We start from the raw sequence: 19,658 nt of genomic DNA, 5'->3' as shown, positions 1-19,658 counted from the left end.
AGTACTCGAGTAGATGATAAAAAAAATAGTTATAATAGCAATAAATTGCTGCAATATGTTATTACTAGAAAGTTTAATAATTCAAATATTTATAAAAATTTGATTTTTAATAACTTTAAAACCGATTCTATCTTCCGTAATTCTCAATTTAAATCACTTAGCCTAAATATTTGCATAAAATAAAAACCGATTTTAATTTTTAATTCCTTTTCTCGCTTTATGTTTCTAAAATTTCATAAAAAAACCATTTTAAAAAAGAACGAATATAAAAAAGTATGTTTTAAATATGGCTAGAAAATTAAATTTTTATTTACTTAATCTTCTCTTCACTTTTAGCAAAACGAGTAATTTATTTTAAAATTTATAAATTCTTAATTACATTTCCTAACCTGTGGTTCGCGAACCACTGGAAATTTAGATTCTTATTCAAAAACAATGCTATGTTTTTTAATGTTAGGAAGAAGATTGAGAAGTGTAGATTTAATACAATAAAACATTTATTTATAATGTTTAATGCGTTAATTAATTTGGATATTCACTAAATTTCATTTATAAAACATTTTATTGGAAAATTTCATACTTTAATACAAAAAATATTAATATAATAATAAGAAAAAAAACCATAAAAATTATTATTTTTATTATAAAATTTATTAGTATATGATGTAATTTCTTAGGCAAATTGCCGATAATCTTTTAAAGAAATTCTTTGTACATTGTACAATTAATAACCATACAAACTGAGTGGATTTCTGTCTTTAACTGATGGTCCATCATATATAATCCTTTTCTTATTTTCTTGAACGGGTTTCATGTTTCGATTATTATAAAATTCTCGATAATTTGGTTGAGGAACATAAGGAGTATGTGGTATGTAACCAGGTCTTGGATAGTATTGAAAGGGTACAAACTCGTGTACACGAGGACGTTCTTTCCTATAATCACTTACAACACTTACAACAGGTTTACTATAAACAGAATGAGTAGAATCTGGATAATAATAATGTGGAGAAAGATCATAATGTGTCTTATAGTCCGTCTGTTTACCGTCATTATAGCCTTGATTGAAATAACTCGTTACTATAGCTGGGTGATGAGGTTTCAATGTGTCCAATTCTGGTTTTGCAGTTCGTTTCATTACCGTAGGTCTAGACTGTTGATAAAATGTTGGTATGTACGGTCTTCCAGATTCGTACAGAGGTTGATCTCTTGGATCTCTAGCGTAGTCTTTATATCTTACATCGTAAAATGGATCCTGTTCTCTGGATTCTAGACCGAATGCAAAAGCTATTGAAACCAAGATGATTAATATCTGTAAATAAACGTAAAAAGAAAATTTTATATACTGTTATAATTATGCTGTGGTGGTTTTATGCTACGCAAATTATGACCTTAATCTTATAGGAGGTCAGACACACTCAAATAAGTTTATCGATACTCCGCCTTTAGTATTCAGAATCCTAGATCTTCTATGTTAAATATCCTATCTTAAATGTTTAACAATACATATAAAAGGCATCTCCATTTTTGCTTTGAGTCTCGTATAATTTAAAACCACCATTAATATATTATACAATATTACTGTATATAAATATACAAAAAATTCAAATGATAAAGAATGAATTTTAAATATTTTTATTTAAATCAAAATGTCATGCTTTTAAACTAAACTTTGAAATATTCGATTTCGTACTTTTTAAGTGCTTTTTTAAAGTACAAGTAGAATTGAAGAAACTGAAATGTCGAATTCAAGGAGGAGAATTACGATAAAAATTAGAATATAAAAATACCATGAAAATTACATGATATTTTCTTTAAGACGATGATAATACTATCAGAATCTTGAGTTAATCAGTCACAAAATACTTTAAGAGCAGCCAACATGAGACAATATAATATTAATTGAATTAATGTAACATTCAGCAGTAGTTATTTATATAAAATGTCACTTAATTAAATAAATAATATTTAAATTATTAACATTAAATAATATTTTATTTAATTTTAAGTTTTAATGCAACGTAGTTTTATTCTCAATTATCTAATAAAATGTAACGAATTTCCTTCAGAATGTGAAGTTTCATTTTCATTTCAAACTTAACCGAGTTGTTTTAAATAATTTATCGTACCCAAAAGGAATAATCTAAAACGTTTTTAGCCAATAAAGAAATAATTACAGCTTTATTTCTTGTAGATAAATCATCAAATAAGTTATTTATCAGTAAATTATTAATTCTGCAATTGTAAATCTTTGTTATAATATAAATAAAAAATTCGTTTAATTTTATAAAAAAACAACACTCCCGAATGTTTTAGAAAAAAAAAATAATAAAATTTTTCTCCCTTCTCAAAAACAATTCTAATTTTAGGTTCTGAAAAGCGGAATTAGGATTGTGAGATCCTAAAGGGAACAATTAAAATTTCAGGATAACTACGAAGTTAACAAAGAATTGAAATTTCAAGATACCCATAAGCATAACTCAAAGGGTAAAAAGAGTGAAAAAATAAACATTTTATATTCTCTAAAACTCGAGGATCGTTCATCAAATAAATACGAGAATTTACATAATACAAAAGAAATATTTAGAAATCAAAATTATAATATATTCAAATTTGAAATAAAAATCAATAACATCCACAAAATTCTTCTATTGAAAAACAATTATGTAATTAAATGTTACCCATGTCTCAGGAGGATCGAAAATTCTATTCCCGATATTAAATTAAAGAAAGGGGATGCCAACTAAAAAATGCTCAAAAAATTTAACAATTTCATATTTATAAATATAAAAATTATTATTTTATTAATAAATTATTTTTTGAAAAACTTCTTACCTTTTTCATTTTGATGTCAAGTAAAGAATTTCAATTTTTGTCAGTCTTTATATACGTTCGATAGTACTCTCGTTTTCACGTATACTTGTTTTGCTTTGACGTCAAAATCCACCTTTCCTTTAAGAGTTTTCGCCCTTCATTGTTACCATTCACCTCTTTTTGACCCCATGCCTGATGTCTACGTTTCTAAGAACGTAATTAGTTACTAAGTTCGTGTTCTACTTTTCTGCAATCATTTGCAAATCTTATGTTTTATAAATGATATTACTTTATTATTATTATTTTTTTTCTTTTGCGAACTTAATTAAAATATATAAAAATTCCGTCTTTTGTATCAAGTATTTAAATAAATTTAAATTATATAAAATATATGATGCATTTACTTCAAAAAAAGAATAATTAGTTTTGATATGAAATTTGCATATTTTTCCTAAGAAAAATATAAATTTGAATTTAAAAATAGGAAGAATAATTATTAATGTTGAGAAATTTATTTTATGTATAATTTTAAAATAATTATAAAGAAATNTTTGGAATTATTGCATTATACACATAAAGATGTTTGTGTTTTTCAATAGATAATTAAAAAATTTAAAGCTTCTAAATGTTTAGGCAATATTACTAGGCAATTTTACAGATAGTTAGTTTAGAAATGCAATGAGTTGTTTTCAGTCAAATTATTATAATAAATTTACAGTATATATTAAATATATATTTAATATAAATTTAAAATATATTCAAGATGAGATATTAAAGTTTTGGATGGATAATTACAGATTACATTTATAAATTAAAATTCAATTTATTCTATAACTGGAAAAATATTTCAAAAACGCCCCCATGTTAGCTTTCGCCTTATTGGTTAGTCTAAACAGTTCTCCAAGCTGATTGGCTTAGAGACATTACTAAAGAACGCTCATTCTTTATTATCTTCTATTTCTTACTTGTTCTTAAGCATTTTGTAAAATGAATCCATCCGCAATTGCTGGGCCAAGCTCTGAAAAACAGCTACAGATGTCATGTATCAGTGAGTTGCTAGTTCATAGTAGCGAGAGCGAAAGTGATTTGTCCTCCGACGACGAAATAGAGGAGGGAGAAGGACGACAAGAAGAGATACTAGGATCATCTAGCGAAGACGAAAAAGAAACCATTTATTAACCGTTCGGAAGTGAGACTTGGATACCACATGGAGAACCAAGAGAAGTTTTTTCCACTTTCGCAGAAGGTACGAATAAAAATAATTTCGAACAAGTCAAATATATATATACTGTTTATCACCACTAGAACGAAAAGTGATATAAAGTTAAATATATTTTAAATATAATATTATAGAAAAATGTTAGTCAGAATATTATATATATAAAACATTTTCTACAATTTTAGAATTGCTCGTTGATTTCGGCGAGAAACCTAGTGCACTCCAGATATTTGAATATTTTTTCGATGATGAGCTTACTAAACATTTTCTTATCAAACAAATTTGTTCGCCGAACAATCTACTCGCGAGAAAAGATCATCTCTTATGAAACGTAGAAGCAGAGACAAGGTATATATCAAATATGGAAAACTTAAAAAAATAAATTAATTTTAAATATATAATCAATTATATTCAAATATAAAATTGTTTAAAACTTAAATAATATTGTTATTAATGAATCGCTGTAAGAAATTTAGTTTATAAAAAAAATTAATTAATACCTTTATATTTAGATTTTAATTTTAAAATTACTCTAAATTAATTAAATAATTTAAATAAAGCTCTTTTATAAATCCATTTTTTTATGATTGAAAGCATTATTATTCTATACGAATCAATATTATTTTCTTAATTTTTAATGTCGTGGCTTTGTTTTATACTTTAAAAATTCATTTATTATTTATGAAATTTATAAAAATAATTTTTAGAATTAATGATATTTTTTAAAGAAACTTTCAAGTATTCTTTTATTCTAAAAAAGGAAGAAAAATTTAAAATAAATATTGAATAAATTCAACAAGCTTGGAAAGTTTTTAAGTTCTTATCTTTAATTTTAAAAAAATCTATAAACTAAATTGCTAATTTAAGTCTCTTGATATTTTATTTTAGGAATTTTTAATAAATATTTTAAGTTTCAAATTTATTTTTAAGGATATTTTTATAAATAATAAATTTAAAATTTTGAAATATATCAAGTATAAATTACGTTCTTGAAGTTAAAAATACTTTTAAAATATACTTTAAAATTAATAATAAAAGTTCATATATTAATCAATTTAAAATTTTTATAAATAATAAATAAATTTTTAAAGTAAATTAAATGTTTTCTTTTTTTTTTATCTTGAATTATTTCAAGACAACATATTAAATCTGAAAAATTGGTTTTAAATAAAGAAAAATTGCAACTGAATTTATTTTAAAATATTCAAAAATTATATAAAAATATATATATAATTCTAGTTAATATTTTCTATTTTGTTTGAATAAATATTAATGTATATTTATAAAATTTTTATTTAATATTTATAATGTTCTATAAAATCATTATGATCAAGTGTACAGAATAAGTTGCAACCAGGTCTACGTCGAGGGCCAATTTACGAGGTCCTTGAATCTAGAGGTGCTCCAGAATTTTAATTTTTTATATAATAAATACGTAAAAGAGATTTAAATCAACTTAATTTTGATAATTGATGAATATCTGATTATTTTTTGTTTTATTCCCATATTTTTATGGCTTTTGGAGAGCTCTGAGGCCACTCATTTGTAACCAGTCTGTACGTGTTTATGATTATAGTTATTTTGAACAATTTTCCTTGCTGCAAACTTAAATAAAGGCCTATACATATTTATCTTTCTATATAATCACTCAACCAAATAGGTTAAGTATAATGTTCAGCTTATATATCACTTGTAAATATAATATTTTAGTTAGTGAATATTATCTCTATTCTACTAAAGCTATAATCTAGCATTTAATCAAAATTACTACATTAAGTTATTCTTTATAGTTACACTCTAATCTTTCATTTCAAGTGAATTTGCCAAGAAACTTATTAATTAATGTAGTTTATATTATATAACTTTTGTATATTCAACAATTCAACAGTTTGTTAATGCATGGTTGAAACTTTATTCAGTACATTTACTTATGAAAATACTGTATAAAAGTTAATGCTATTAACAAGATTTATATTTCACAAAATTACAGAGTTTCATATAACTTAACAAGAAGATAAATTAGTAACTGAAAATACTTGAATAGTCAAGAGCAAATCCTTTTACAGAAGGCAATTAGAGGTTCTGCTGTCCCCTAACTAGAATTTGTAAGTTTTAGTCCGTACTGTCTGGCTTGCTAATTTAACTGCGATTTAATATTCTACTGTCTGTAGAGTTACATTAACGAGTGGGCATACCCGAGGCCTCATATATGCTCATTCTTAATATTTTTCTTTTATATCTGTATAATCCTGTAAAAATTCGGATCAGGGGCCTCAAAAGTGCATAAAACAGTCCCGGTGTCTGCTAGGCATAGAAGGATTTGTAACGTATTTGAGGCCTCACTGGCTAATTTCAATAACTTGACAAATTATTTATTCCATTGCATTTTATGTATATTTAAGGAAAACCTCTTTGTTATCAAATTTTATTTATTTTTTTTTTTAAATACTGGCGGCCTCAGAATGTTCAAGCTTCTTTCATCCTTGAGAGGCACTGATTTACTAAATTGAAACTAATTAAATGCATAATTTTAAGTTTAGTATAACTTTTTAGTACTTTAAACGTCAAGTTTTATCCGAATTAATAGAAAAAGTTATGATTTTATGAATATTGGTTGAAATAAAATTAAATTCTTCGAAATAAGTATCATATGCAATTTATGGATTGAAATAAGCATTACCATTTTAGAGTGATTTTTTTTATTTTTTGGGATCATTTATCATGAGTTAGTCGAATTATTTGACAGGAAAATTGTAGGTAAAAGTAACACTTACTCCACCTCTAAAATGATTGCTCTTTATAAGTTGAATTGTAGATGCTATCAACTTTAAAATAAGCTGATAGCATTTTACAAATAAACCAAAAAATTATAAAGTAAATGTTAAATCTCATCTATAAAATGTTTATTTTTCTCTATTTAATGATGGTGTAATTTAGGGGAAAAAAGCTTTTTTAAAAATATCTTTTTTGAATAATAGTTCTTTATTTATTAAAAACACCCTCTATTTTGTTTTAGTAAACACCCTATATATCGTGATGTAAATATCTTAAGGTGGATTTAATTTTTCACTACCAAGAAAGAATTTGACCTAACTCCTTTTTTTTGTCTTACTCAATTTAATTACTTTAGAAAACATTTCTAAATTTCGAAATACCTGCTTAAATTATTACTACATATAAACAAAAACAATGTCCAGGGACGTATTTAGGCCTATATATAAGTTTAACAAGCTGAAACTTAGAGCCTCACGCTACGAGGCTACAGTTTATGGCCTGGCACTTTTAAAATTGCTATTATTTAATAACGAGGAGATTTTCGGTTATGCGAAGCCCTAAGCGAGCATGGCTTGTTAGATCTTTTTATATAAATTAATAAAATGTAAGACTTATACTACACGATACTTAATATTGTACAAAATCTAGGATCGTAGCTGAGATCTGACTACCGAATTGTCAGGCTGAATCCAGGTCTTTGTGGCTAGAATAAGCATGGCCAACATACGGCCCGTCTAATGAATTTATGTGGCCCGCGATCAATCTTTCAATATTAGCTACTCAAGTCTGAATAGCTCGATGAAAAATTCTGACGTCTAAGAAAAAAGGTCAACAACTCACTATATGTTTAGAGTTAACCCTCCATTACAAATCTCATAAGTACAGCGTAGAATGTTGATAAAGCATGATATTGTGAAAAATGTATCTGTAATCTCTATCTACAATTTAGTCTCTACGGGGTAACATCACAATGAGATCCCGCACCACCTCAAAATCTTCCTAGGGCAGCCTCTGGTTCGGTCCATGGAAAAAGTTTTCTTTCCAATTCGGCCCGGGGACAAAAACTGTTGGCCACCCCTGGGCTAGAACCTTCTACTCCCCATAAAATTAATAACTTCAAATTTATGACTTTAAACATTATATTTTCGTTATTATAGTACTTAAATTTTGAAACTTACATTAAGAACTAACAGAAATGTCCCGGTTGTACCAGGACATTGATCGATAGCATCACTAGCTTAAATTGATGAGAAATCATTACTGATTGAAATTCTTGTTTTCTTTATTATGTCAGTTATTGTATTGAATAATCTTTAAAACTATCCATTTAAAATTTATGATATTTGATTTATGTACTTAATATTATATAATTTACACAATTTACTTGTACTATAAATCTAATAACTTATAGTAATGACTAATGAGATTCGGATAAAGATTAGCTTGTCTATTTGGCCTGGCTTCAGATACACAGTGGTCTCAAAATTTATTCTTTTTACAAAATCATGATTAAAAAAATGAAAATTTCTTCTGAGAAATATTTTAAAAATTGATTTCATACTTCTATGGCCTTCGAAGAGAAATGAGGCTCACATATAGAATTGAAAATTAGAGACATTAATTAGAATTTAATCTGAAAAACGAGGGTCTCATCTTTCACATTAAATTCTAATTAGTCACAAAGTTTGAGAGAGATGAGTTGAGACTGGACCAGCGAGTCTCAGCCCATTTTCATTTCTTCCAAACCTTGTGAGTAATTAGAGTCTAAGTAATTTATAATCGTTTCTAAAACTTGCAAGTTAGATTAGTTAATACTTCATTAGTTTCATTATTTTCAAGAAATATATCAAATTTTTAGCTTTAGAAGTGATTAAAAAATGATCGTAAATTGTGCTTTAAAAAATTATTTTCAAGCTTAACAGGATGAAAATCCGTTAAAACTCTCTCCAATTTTTCTTATAAAAAGATATTATAAAAACTAGGTCAGGTTAAAATTGTATTTTTTGAAATTATTAACTTTGTACTATAACAATTTGATTCATTAATAGTAGTAAACTTTCCTTATTTGTTTATTAAATTACTTAATACGAAAAGATGTATTCGAAATAGGTTAATGACCTTTCTAACAACAAATATATTTCCTCATATGATTTTATACTTATTAAAAATCTTATAGGGATAGTTATTTATAACAATAAAATATTAAGTTATACAGAAAATAATGTCATAATTCTTGACGTAATCTCCATTATTTTAAAAAATTAAGATTTTTCTTGATGATAAGCGGAAGTATCATAAGTTTAAGTTCGATAAAAACCACCCAGTTTTGGGTGGAAGCATCATTGAAGTGGAGTAGGCGAGAGTTAAATTTCTTTATTTCGACATAACCCCACCCAGAACAAATTTGTTTTTTTTATGCTTAATTATATGTAAAATTAGGTTATTTTATTTAAAAAACACAACAGAAATTTCATCGATCGAGTTGAAATGATAAATTCCAGTCGAGTGAACATACTAATGAATGTACTTTTAAAGAACAATTTATATACTTTTTCAATGGGTGAAGCTAGGTAAAAAAAAACCACAAAAAATGTCAAAGTACTTTATCACAGATGACATGTGTTACAGACATTTATACATCATTAATCCTTCAAAGGATTTCATTAAAAGCCTTCTGCAAAATGTCCTCCTGCAATGAAAATTACATTCTTGTCACATGCATCTGCAAGTACATGACAAAAGGTTCACTCTCAACTCGTCTTCTATTAACAGGCATTCCTTTACGAGACTTGTGGATTGTGAAGTATTCTTGATAGGAAATAATTCATTTCCTTCCCAAATCTCTTAGCTAATTAATAATAAGCAGTAAATTTTGGCAAATCTATTAAAATTTTAATGTGTTTATATCATTAGAAGATCACGTGTGTCTGTACTTAATCCAAAAACAGATACTCGACTTTCAACCGTGATATTTTATAGTTTACTTCATAAATTTTATTAAAATATGTAAATTTAAGGAAATGGATCGTTAGTTTGCATAATTAATTGTAGAAAATTGTAATTTGAATATAGTTTTAACGTCGTAAAAATTGGTTGAAAGTAATGAAAAATCTTTTATTCGTTTCTGCTCTTCGTAACGTTAATTGCTTAAAATTATTCGATTAATTAATTTTAAAATATTTTATAATTAGGTTTATGATCTCATTAAAAGTTGATTTTAAAATAATTTTTCCAGAAATTTATTTGAAAATATAATTCTTAAATGTAAGTTCATGCTTCTTTCATCCTTGAGAGGCACTGATTTACTAAATTGAAACTAATTAAATGCATAATTTTAAGTTTAGTATAACTTTTTAGTACTTTAAACGTCAAGTTTTATCCGAATTAATAGAAAAAGTTATGATTTTATGAATATTGGTTGAAATAAAATTAAATTCTTCGAAATAAGTATCATATGCAATTTATGGATTGAAATAAGCATTACCATTTTAGAGTGATTTTTTTTATTTTTTGGGATCATTTATCATGAGTTAGTCGAATTATTTGACAGGAAAATTGTAGGTAAAAGTAACACTTACTCCACCTCTAAAATGATTGCTCTTTATAAGTTGAATTGTAGATGCTATCAACTTTAAAATAAGCTGATAGCATTTTACAAATAAACCAAAAAATTATAAAGTAAATGTTAAATCTCATCTATAAAATGTTTATTTTTCTCTATTTAATGATGGTGTAATTTAGGGGAAAAAAGCTTTTTTAAAAATATCTTTTTTGAATAATAGTTCTTTATTTATTAAAAACACCCTCTATTTTGTTTTAGTAAACACCCTATATATCGTGATGTAAATATCTTAAGGTGGATTTAATTTTTCACTACCAAGAAAGAATTTGACCTAACTCCTTTTTTTTGTCTTACTCAATTTAATTACTTTAGAAAACATTTCTAAATTTCGAAATACCTGCTTAAATTATTACTACATATAAACAAAAACAATGTCCAGGGACGTATTTAGGCCTATATATAAGTTTAACAAGCTGAAACTTAGAGCCTCACGCTACGAGGCTACAGTTTATGGCCTGGCACTTTTAAAATTGCTATTATTTAATAACGAGGAGATTTTCGGTTATGCGAAGCCCTAAGTGAGCATGGCTTGTTAGATCTTTTTATATAAATTAATAAAATGTAAGACTTATACTACACGATACTTAATATTGTACAAAATCTAGGATCGTAGCTGAGATCTGACTACCGAATTGTCAGGCTGAATCCAGGTCTTTGTGGCTAGAATAAGCATGGCCAACATACGGCCCGTCTAATGAATTTATGTGGCCCGCGATCAATCTTTCAATATTANATTAATTATAATATTATTATTTAAAAACTAAATCTTTATTTCATTAAAGTACAGTATTTAATACTTTTTTTATTACTATAAAAATTCAGAGGAAAAAATGTATTCGTAATTCTTGAAGAATTGAGTTTTAAATTATTTTTTAACATGCATTTTTTATGTAGAAAATTGTTAATTCACAAGCATTATGACATGAAATGATTTATAAAAAATTATTTTATTTTATTTTCCTGCAAGTAATCTATCTTGAACACATGCCACGTTCACGTTTGGAAGAATGATCAGAAGAATATTGAATTATTAAAGACTGATTATTTGTGCTACGTGTAAGTGGAATGTCGTTATTTTTAATATATTTAGCATTATTTCCTGTAATTATCATGGATGTTGTATGGAAAGAACTCGAGCAAGAGCTGTTGAAAGCTGGATTCAAACCTCGAGCACCTTTTTCCTTCCTGATATCCGCACAACAACAGTACACCAGCTGTTTAAGATCTGCCTAAGACATAATAAATATCATAAATTATTTATATTGTAAATGAAGCAGTAATAAATTAGTCAAATTATTATATTAAAAAATATATTTCATAAATGTAAAGTAGCCCAAAAGTTAGTTAACCGTGTTTTAAGTTTACCGTCTACGGAATTCAGAAATACGAGAGAAAAACACAAAGTATTTGAATAAGAGCGATTTAATATCTTTAAAATGGTTAACTCACTTTTGGGCCACTCTATATAAAGCTGTAAATTCAACTTAACCGCACTCATCCACTTAGACACTAACAATGCAATTGCTGTTAGTTGCAACTAAGTAATTGTTGCAATTAGTTCCTAGATTAATGAAACAGGATCATTCAGCAATTTTCTGTCACATTTAAACAAAGGGATATTGATAGAGGTCAAGAGATAATTGATTATAATACAGATTACTACAGGCTACATCTCGAAAAGTAGTTTTAAAATAATCAAAAATTAGGTCAAAAACCGTTCAAAATAATTAACTTTTGGCATATTTAATGTAAGAATTAATACTTACACGAAAATTATCACTCATAAAACAATAGATTATCGGATTGACGAAGCTGTTAGCCATAGAAAGCCAATGACAACTGAAAAATGCTGCGATGTATCCATAATATTCGTTATCAGTATTTGGACTTAATTCATCTTTAAAGAAGTATATTAATAAATTGAGGACGTGTATAGGGAGCCAACACGCTGCGAATAATAGTACTACAACAGCCAACATTTTAACTACCTGCGAATATATTTGTACCAGATATTATCATCAAATTTTGTAAATAATTAATAATTACGACGATAAGAATTTTAATATACGTTAATAGAAGAAAAATGTAAGCTTAATTATGCTAAAAATACCATTAACCTTAATTTTTGCTTGTAGTTGTTGATGATCTCTTGTTGGATCAGCATTTCCTGGTAATGTATGTCTCCACATTTTCCAACCAACCGTTGAATATGTATAAATCAGAATGGTCATTGGAAGAACAAATGTTACCGTAAAGACAACGACTGTATATATCTGAAACAAAGAAGAATTTAAGTATCTTTGTAGTGTTTTAATTATTTAATTAAATTTTTTTGTATAAAAATAGTACTTTTCCGGAAATTTCGTTCCATTCTTCTACGCAGTCGTAATATTCTTCTCCACCCAAAACGAATTTCTTTGCTTTACCGTGTATGAGTTGTACACTAGATAATGCTATNATACGGAGAAAATGTAAAAATTTTCAATAATTAACATTGAAAATACTTATTTTCGTAAACAGCTGTTGTAAAATACTCACTTCCTAGAAGAAAAATAAAAATGACTAATATTTTCATAAAGTGAGATTTTAAAATTTCTTCCATTAGTCAAGAAATTAATTTAATTATTCGATCTGCTATTAAAATTACAAAATATTTTCTTAAATATTTACATGACAGGTAATTCTTAAGCTATTTAAGTAAATTAAAATTATTGGTTTAACTGAATTCCTTGCATAAAATGTTTACTTTTATAAATTTCTAACATGTCTGATAGATTGATATTTTATTTCAGCAATTAAAATATTTTAAGGATTGAAAAAAATCACAATAAGTAATGGTTACATATAGAAAAGCTTACTTTAACATTGTTGTAATTGTATATACTGTGTATACATTATTCCATAAGTAAGAAAGTAACGAATGACACTGCACATAAATCACAAAAAAAAAGTTATGTATACAGTATATAACTGAAGAAATGGAGAAGATATAACTCTACATTCACCAAATATTATTTGAAGAAGCTTCTAGAGTAATAAAAGAGATTGAATATGGAGGTAGAGTACATTTTCGATCCATAGAAAAGAAATGGTTTAACTACTAGTGATGAATATCAGCAATAATTCATACGAATATTTAAAAAACGTACCATAAAATTTTAAGATTAAGTTAGTTAACATCTTTAAAATTTAATCATATCTTAAAAATTTTCTCAAATTGATTTCATTTAGCTTGATTTTTATCATGTCCAAAATTCATCCACTCCATTTTAAGATAGAAGGCTGAAACTTCAAGGACATATTTAATCACTATGATAATGCATTTTAATAATGTTTTAGGTGAGTGGCCCATCCCCACCATCTTCCCACCCTTCGTTAAACATAACCAAATGCAGAATTTAATCATGATGTGTGTTTGTAATTGTGAATGAACACACACATGCCCACAGTAGCGATGTATATGGTGAGGTGTCTCCACACCATTATGCCCACCCTTAATCACAAAAAGAACGACCAATAAAAGAGATTTTTTTTTAAATTCTGTAGATTTTAAATGTGATTCTTTGTGTACAGTACATATGTGAAAGGTTCGTTATAATTTTTAAACATTTGTATTCTTGGTTTATATTTAAATGTTTAAAATGTTCGTTTTAATTTTTAAAGTATTAATCATGTGGTTTTCTTTTCCTTTGCGCGTGTAAAGTGTTAATTTCAATATGTAAATGACTAGTCACGTGTTTTTACAAGTGTAAAGTGTTAATTTCAACTTTTAAATAATTATACACGTGGATTTTGTTTACACGAGTATAATGTTTATTTCATTTCTTAAAAAATTACAAACGTTTCTTTATTTACAGATGCAAAAATATACATTTATTTTAATTTTTAGACATTTACACGTCTGTATTTTTTCTATTAACAAAAATGCATTAAAATATTTATTTTTAAGACAATAGTAAAATGTTTTCGTGTAATGTAAAGAAGACAACATGCTATCTTTTAATGCTTTTGTTACTTTCTTTTTGTTGCATCTTCTACATTTTAATGATATTTTATTCGTTTTTGGATAGTGTAGTAATTTATTTACACTAATTTTGCATTAAATTCATAGCTTTAGAATATCTTTATTATTAATACATGAAAGAAAAATACGGTTAAAGTAAACGTATATTAAAGTTCTTAATGTAAAAATTGAAATTGAAGTTTTAAACATTCATTAAGAGAGACTTTTATATTTTAAAGCAGAATTTTTAAACATTTTTCTAATCCTCCTTACTGAAAAATATTCTTAATCCCTAGTAGCAGTTTTAAATAACTTTTAATTAATTTATAACAAGTAAATNTGTATGTCTCCACATTTTCCAACCAACCGTTGAATATGTATAAATCAGAATGGTCATTGGAAGAACAAATGTTACCGTAAAGACAACGACTGTATATATCTGAAACAAAGAAGAATTTAAGTATCTTTGTAGTGTTTTAATTATTTAATTAAATTTTTTTTGTATAAAAATAGTACTTTTCCGGAAATTTCGTTCCATTCTTCTACGCAGTCGTAATATTCTTCTCCACCCAAAACGAATTTCTTTGCTTTACCGTGTATGAGTTGTACACTAGATAATGCTATAGCCAGCAACCAGATGCAGAAAACGACTAAAGATCCACGAGATTTTGTCCAGCGAAAATTTAATGGGTACATTATGGCATAATATCTGAAAAAAATGTTTAAGTTTTTATTATTAAAATATTCAATACCTGATGACTTTAACTATAATACTCTACACGTCAATGGTTTTCAACACTTAAGACTGTTGCAAGATTCTCTGATACCCTTATAATAAATTTATTTACATTATGGATAAAAAATAAGCAATTTTATTATTAAAATATGGTAAATCTAACCGTAATTTTCTACATCAGAAGTTATCAACCCCTTGCTTTCGCGACATTGCAGTGTTACAAGTTTTCACGGATGTCACAGAATTTCTGATATTCAAAAATTTATTAAAATTTAAAATATTTTAAAAATAATTTTAATTTAAAATTTAAGTAAATTATTAGACATCAGATGTGTCCCCTCCACACAAAGAATGACAATTAGGGTGTCTGTTACAAAAAAAAAACCTATTGAAAACCACTGATTGCTCTGTGTAATAAATTTGTAATAATAAAAATAAAAATTAATAATTAATTTTATAATGATCATTAAAATAATTTTTTAAATGTATAATTCAGTTTAATGATCAATAGTTAAATGTTATTTACTTTTAGAATCATTAAATTTATTATATTAGTAGAGAAACTCTTTAAGCTCTAATTATAATATATATAATATTCATTATAATATTATAAAGTTGAAAAAATAAAATCTAATTTCCTCTAATATAACTTTAATTATGTAGAAATAATTAAAGCGAAAGTTGATTCCCAAATTTCATTGCCATTTTCATAATTAAATTTTGAATTCTGTCGGTAAAAAACAATACATTTATACATAAAATAAATGTAATTAAATTGGTATAAGTATATTTACTCTAATTATTATCGAGATACTTTAACTACTTAACTCATTATCAGTGATTCTCTTATGAGAAGAAAAATATGACTTAAATGGTCCTTTTCAAGTGACCTTTCGTTATCCAAAATATTTTAATTCAAAAAAAATTTAATTAATTAATCTAACTATATAAATAAATAGTCTTTCTAACACTTTTTTCTTCGTTGCTATCATTGAAATATTATATTTGTTCGTTATATCGAGGTAGATAAATCTATACTAAATATATAATTTTAAATTATTATAGTATATAAATGTAATATATTTATAATAATGCCTAATTTTATACTTGTAATAATAAAGATTAAGAGCNTTAAAAATAAAATTTAGCACATACTGTATAAAGACATATCTTTTGTTTTTTAATAAAAATTATTCCCATTTTTAAAGTGAAACTTTCTTTTTCTATGTCTAAACTTTCTTATTTTTAAAGAAATTTTCACTTTTAATAATAAATAAAAATTAATGTAAATCAGTAATAGAAACAGTATAACAGATGTGCAGGTAGTATATAAATCTAAAAAAAAATATTTTAAAAAATTAGTTTTTAAACACATATATATATATAAATACATAGAAAATTAAATAAAATTTTTAACACATTCGAATATTTTATGCTTATATATTTTTTTAATTCAGCTCAGCATAACTTTTATGCCTTTAAAAACAACATAGAAATCAACTAATAATAATTTATTCATTAATTAAAACATTATAGTTATTCCTGAACAAAATATCGATAATACATAAGTGCAGAGTGGCCCAAAAGTCAGTTAAGCGACCTTTTTATATCTCAATCAACTGACTTTTGGGCCACCCTGTACAGTATATAAACACATGACCTAAATTTCAAAATTAGAATGTCGCGCTATTATTATTATTATTATTATTAAAGATTTTCAATAATTAAAGGAAATTATATAACTATTTTCCTTTTTTAGAGAAATTAGTTCTCTTCACCAAGGAACTAATTAGAAAGTACAATGTTTGCGTGGTATGATCCCCCGTTTTATATAACGGTGGTGTAGTAACGATATAATTCACAGGAAATGAACAGAGGAAACATTATACAAGTTTACTACTCTACTAACTATCGTCATTAATATACCAAGAACGAGATACTGCTCGTTAATGACTAAATTATTAGCTCACACTTAGAATGTCACAGCAACTATATCTAGACCACTTTGGAATTTATCTTTAGTTTTTATTGCTGAAACTTAAGGAATTTCGCATTTAAAACTGTTGTATTCATTACTTAAAAATATTTTAAATTATTATAGTATATAAATGTAATATATTTATAATAATGCCTAATTTTATACTTGTAATAATAAAGATTAAGAGCATAGTCTTAATCATTGTGCAATTGTTAAAGAATATGCCTGTAATTTTAAGTTAGAAATGCACATAACAAAGCTGTCATCCTTTTACATTAAAATCTGTATAGCCTATTCTATGTTATTTTGTAAAAATAAGAACGTCAGATCGACGGATAGACCGACACTAATAGCTACTTTCAACATTGATGCTGGAACTAACCTAATAATCTTACTCAAGTATCCTCTCGCCAGTCCTACAAACTTTGGCAGAAACTGTATCAGTTTTACAATTTCCAATTTCATATACACACCTTCCCTGAAAGCGTATAAAATGAAAATGTAAATATCCTTATTTTCTACATTGTTTCCTGGGTCTGGAGCCAAAAACATTTAATAAAAAAGTAGAAAAAAAACGAGAAAATCTCAATGCGACATCATCAGACAGTCGTTGAAAGTTAGAAGAAGAAAAATAAATTCGATTATTTTAGAAATCCCAAGTGATGGCAACGTAATAAAATAAAACTTGGTAAGGTAACAGAAAAATTTTGGTATTTCTTCGAATTGGAGTCGGTCAAAATTCATCTTTCTCTTGAAAAGTTAGGGTATTCTTCTATGAATGTTTCTATAACAATATTAACTTAAAAGCTTTTATATAAAAACGTATACCGCAAACTTAAATGCTGTTACGGCAACAATTTTTGAAAGCGTAACCATGATCTGATATATAAAAAATTGTATCAAATCTTATCTATAAAACCGAATTTTAACGTAACGTAACACTACGTTTTATTCATGGAAATTCAGTGATGTATTTAACTTGTAAGTATATTCATCAGTATAGATCCTTCGTGTACTTCTATCGTAAAGGCCAAAACGTTTNACGTGGATTTTGTTTACACGAGTATAATGTTTATTTCATTTCTTAAAAAATTACAAACGTTTCTTTATTTACAGATGCAAAAATATACATTTATTTTAATTTTTAGACATTTACACGTCTGTATTTTTTCTATTAACAAAAATGCATTAAAATATTTATTTTTAAGACAATAGTAAAATGTTTTCGTGTAATGTAAAGAAGACAACATGCTATCTTTTAATGCTTTTGTTACTTTCTTTTTGTTGCATCTTCTACATTTTAATGATATTTTATTCGTTTTTGGATAGTGTAGTAATTTATTTACACTAATTTTGCATTAAATTCATAGCTTTAGAATATCTTTATTATTAATACATGAAAGAAAAATACGGTTAAAGTAAACGTATATTAAAGTTCTTAATGTAAAAATTGAAATTGAAGTTTTAAACATTCATTAAGAGAGACTTTTATATTTTAAAGCAGAATTTTTAAACATTTTTCTAATCCTCCTTACTGAAAAATATTCTTAATCCCTAGTAGCAGTTTTAAATAACTTTTAATTAATTTATAACAAGTAAATTTAAAGATTGTGTATTTATAAATAAACAAAACACCATTAAACTGGCTTAAATTAAAATTTAAATATTTTAAATTAAATGCATTTTATCTTTTAAGATACGTTTTTAATAGTTTTATTACGTTGTTTACTTCGTAAACAGTGTAAACAAGAATGATAACTAGGAAAATTAATGCAACTTATCTTAATATTTTTGCACTTTAAATAGATTTTGAAAATTCTCTGGCACTTTTTTTATGTTTAAAAAATGTTTATAAACCGTTAATTTATATTAATTTAGATGGTCTGAAATTCTCTTAATGCCTCAAATAGGCCTGTGTTGTACAATTTAATAAGGTTATTAATCTATGTAGCCTTCTGTAAATGGCATAGATATTCTTTATAATGGTAGAAATACATTAAATTGAATTAAGTTTAGCTGTTAAAATATGTTTATAACGTGTGCAGATGCGAGTAGAGTAAGGTACTACATTCTCTAAACAACATAAACAATGATGATAACTAGAACTGTAAACAAACAAATTTTTAGTGCTTTCTACGTTAATTTATATTTATGAATTATTAATTTAAACTAATAAATTATTTAAATTTCATTTATTTTATATCCGTGTAGTTGAATATGTTGTTAACTTTAATCTTTAATGATTAGTCGGTCTCTCACTCTCTATATGCTCGATAATTCTTGGAATATTGAGCACTTCGATTTTTTTTCCTACAAGATACGTACTCGCAACGTAATTTGGCACCTTTATACGTGATTAAAACACGTACGTCACAGTTAATCCTTCACAAATACACAAACAAAGCGGCCGAGAAATACAGCTCTGAGGAATCCAGGATCGAATCCCAGAAATTTTTCGAAGGTAATCTGTCCTCATCACTCCTATTGTAGACCTGGTAGATGGGTCTGAAA

At 26.0% G+C, this 19,658-nt stretch overlaps 2 protein-coding genes across 2 annotated transcripts; both read right to left on the bottom strand.

Annotated features, from left to right (window-relative positions):
• Positions 1–629: 629 nt before the first annotated feature.
• Positions 630–3,045, bottom strand: LOC111621291. The gene is made up of 2 exons (XM_023363377.1): positions 2,836–3,045; positions 630–1,312 (listed from the first exon to the last, which is right to left on the bottom strand). The coding sequence occupies exons 1-2, from the start codon at positions 2,842–2,844 to the stop codon at positions 725–727; spliced, it is 597 nt and encodes a 198-aa protein (XP_023219145.1). The 5' UTR covers positions 2,845–3,045; the 3' UTR covers positions 630–724.
• An 8,349-nt stretch (positions 3,046–11,394) lies between these two features.
• LOC111621280 (RYamide receptor-like) lies at positions 11,395–17,612 on the bottom strand. Its single transcript, XM_023363366.1, has 5 exons — positions 17,530–17,612; positions 14,950–15,142; positions 12,548–12,703; positions 12,197–12,418; positions 11,395–11,659 (listed from the first exon to the last, which is right to left on the bottom strand). The coding sequence occupies exons 1-5, from the start codon at positions 17,610–17,612 to the stop codon at positions 11,402–11,404; spliced, it is 912 nt and encodes a 303-aa protein (XP_023219134.1). The 3' UTR covers positions 11,395–11,401.
• Positions 17,613–19,658: the final 2,046 nt, after the last annotated feature.

Source organism: Centruroides sculpturatus, unplaced genomic scaffold (assembly GCF_000671375.1).
Source record: "Centruroides sculpturatus isolate CEXI.00-Female unplaced genomic scaffold, Cexi_2.0 scaffold86, whole genome shotgun sequence".
In the NCBI taxonomy this organism is placed as follows: Eukaryota; Metazoa; Arthropoda; class Arachnida; order Scorpiones; family Buthidae; genus Centruroides; species Centruroides sculpturatus.
The sequence above is the reverse complement of the archived record's forward strand: the minus strand, read 5'-3'. Positions and strand labels throughout refer to the sequence as shown.

Bases quoted from the DNA above. Each gene is read 5' to 3' on its own strand.
- LOC111621280 (XM_023363366.1), bottom strand. From the start codon at position 17,612: ATGAAATTGGAAATTGTAAAACTGATACAGTTTCTGCCAAAGTTTGTA. The intron at 12,704-14,949 runs GTACTATTTTTA...TCTTTGTTTCAG, and splicing joins GGAACGAAATTTCCGGAAAA to ATATATACAGTCGTTGTCTT. The intron at 11,660-12,196 runs GTAAGTATTAAT...ATTATGTCTTAG, and splicing joins TTATGAGTGATAATTTTCGT to GCAGATCTTAAACAGCTGGT.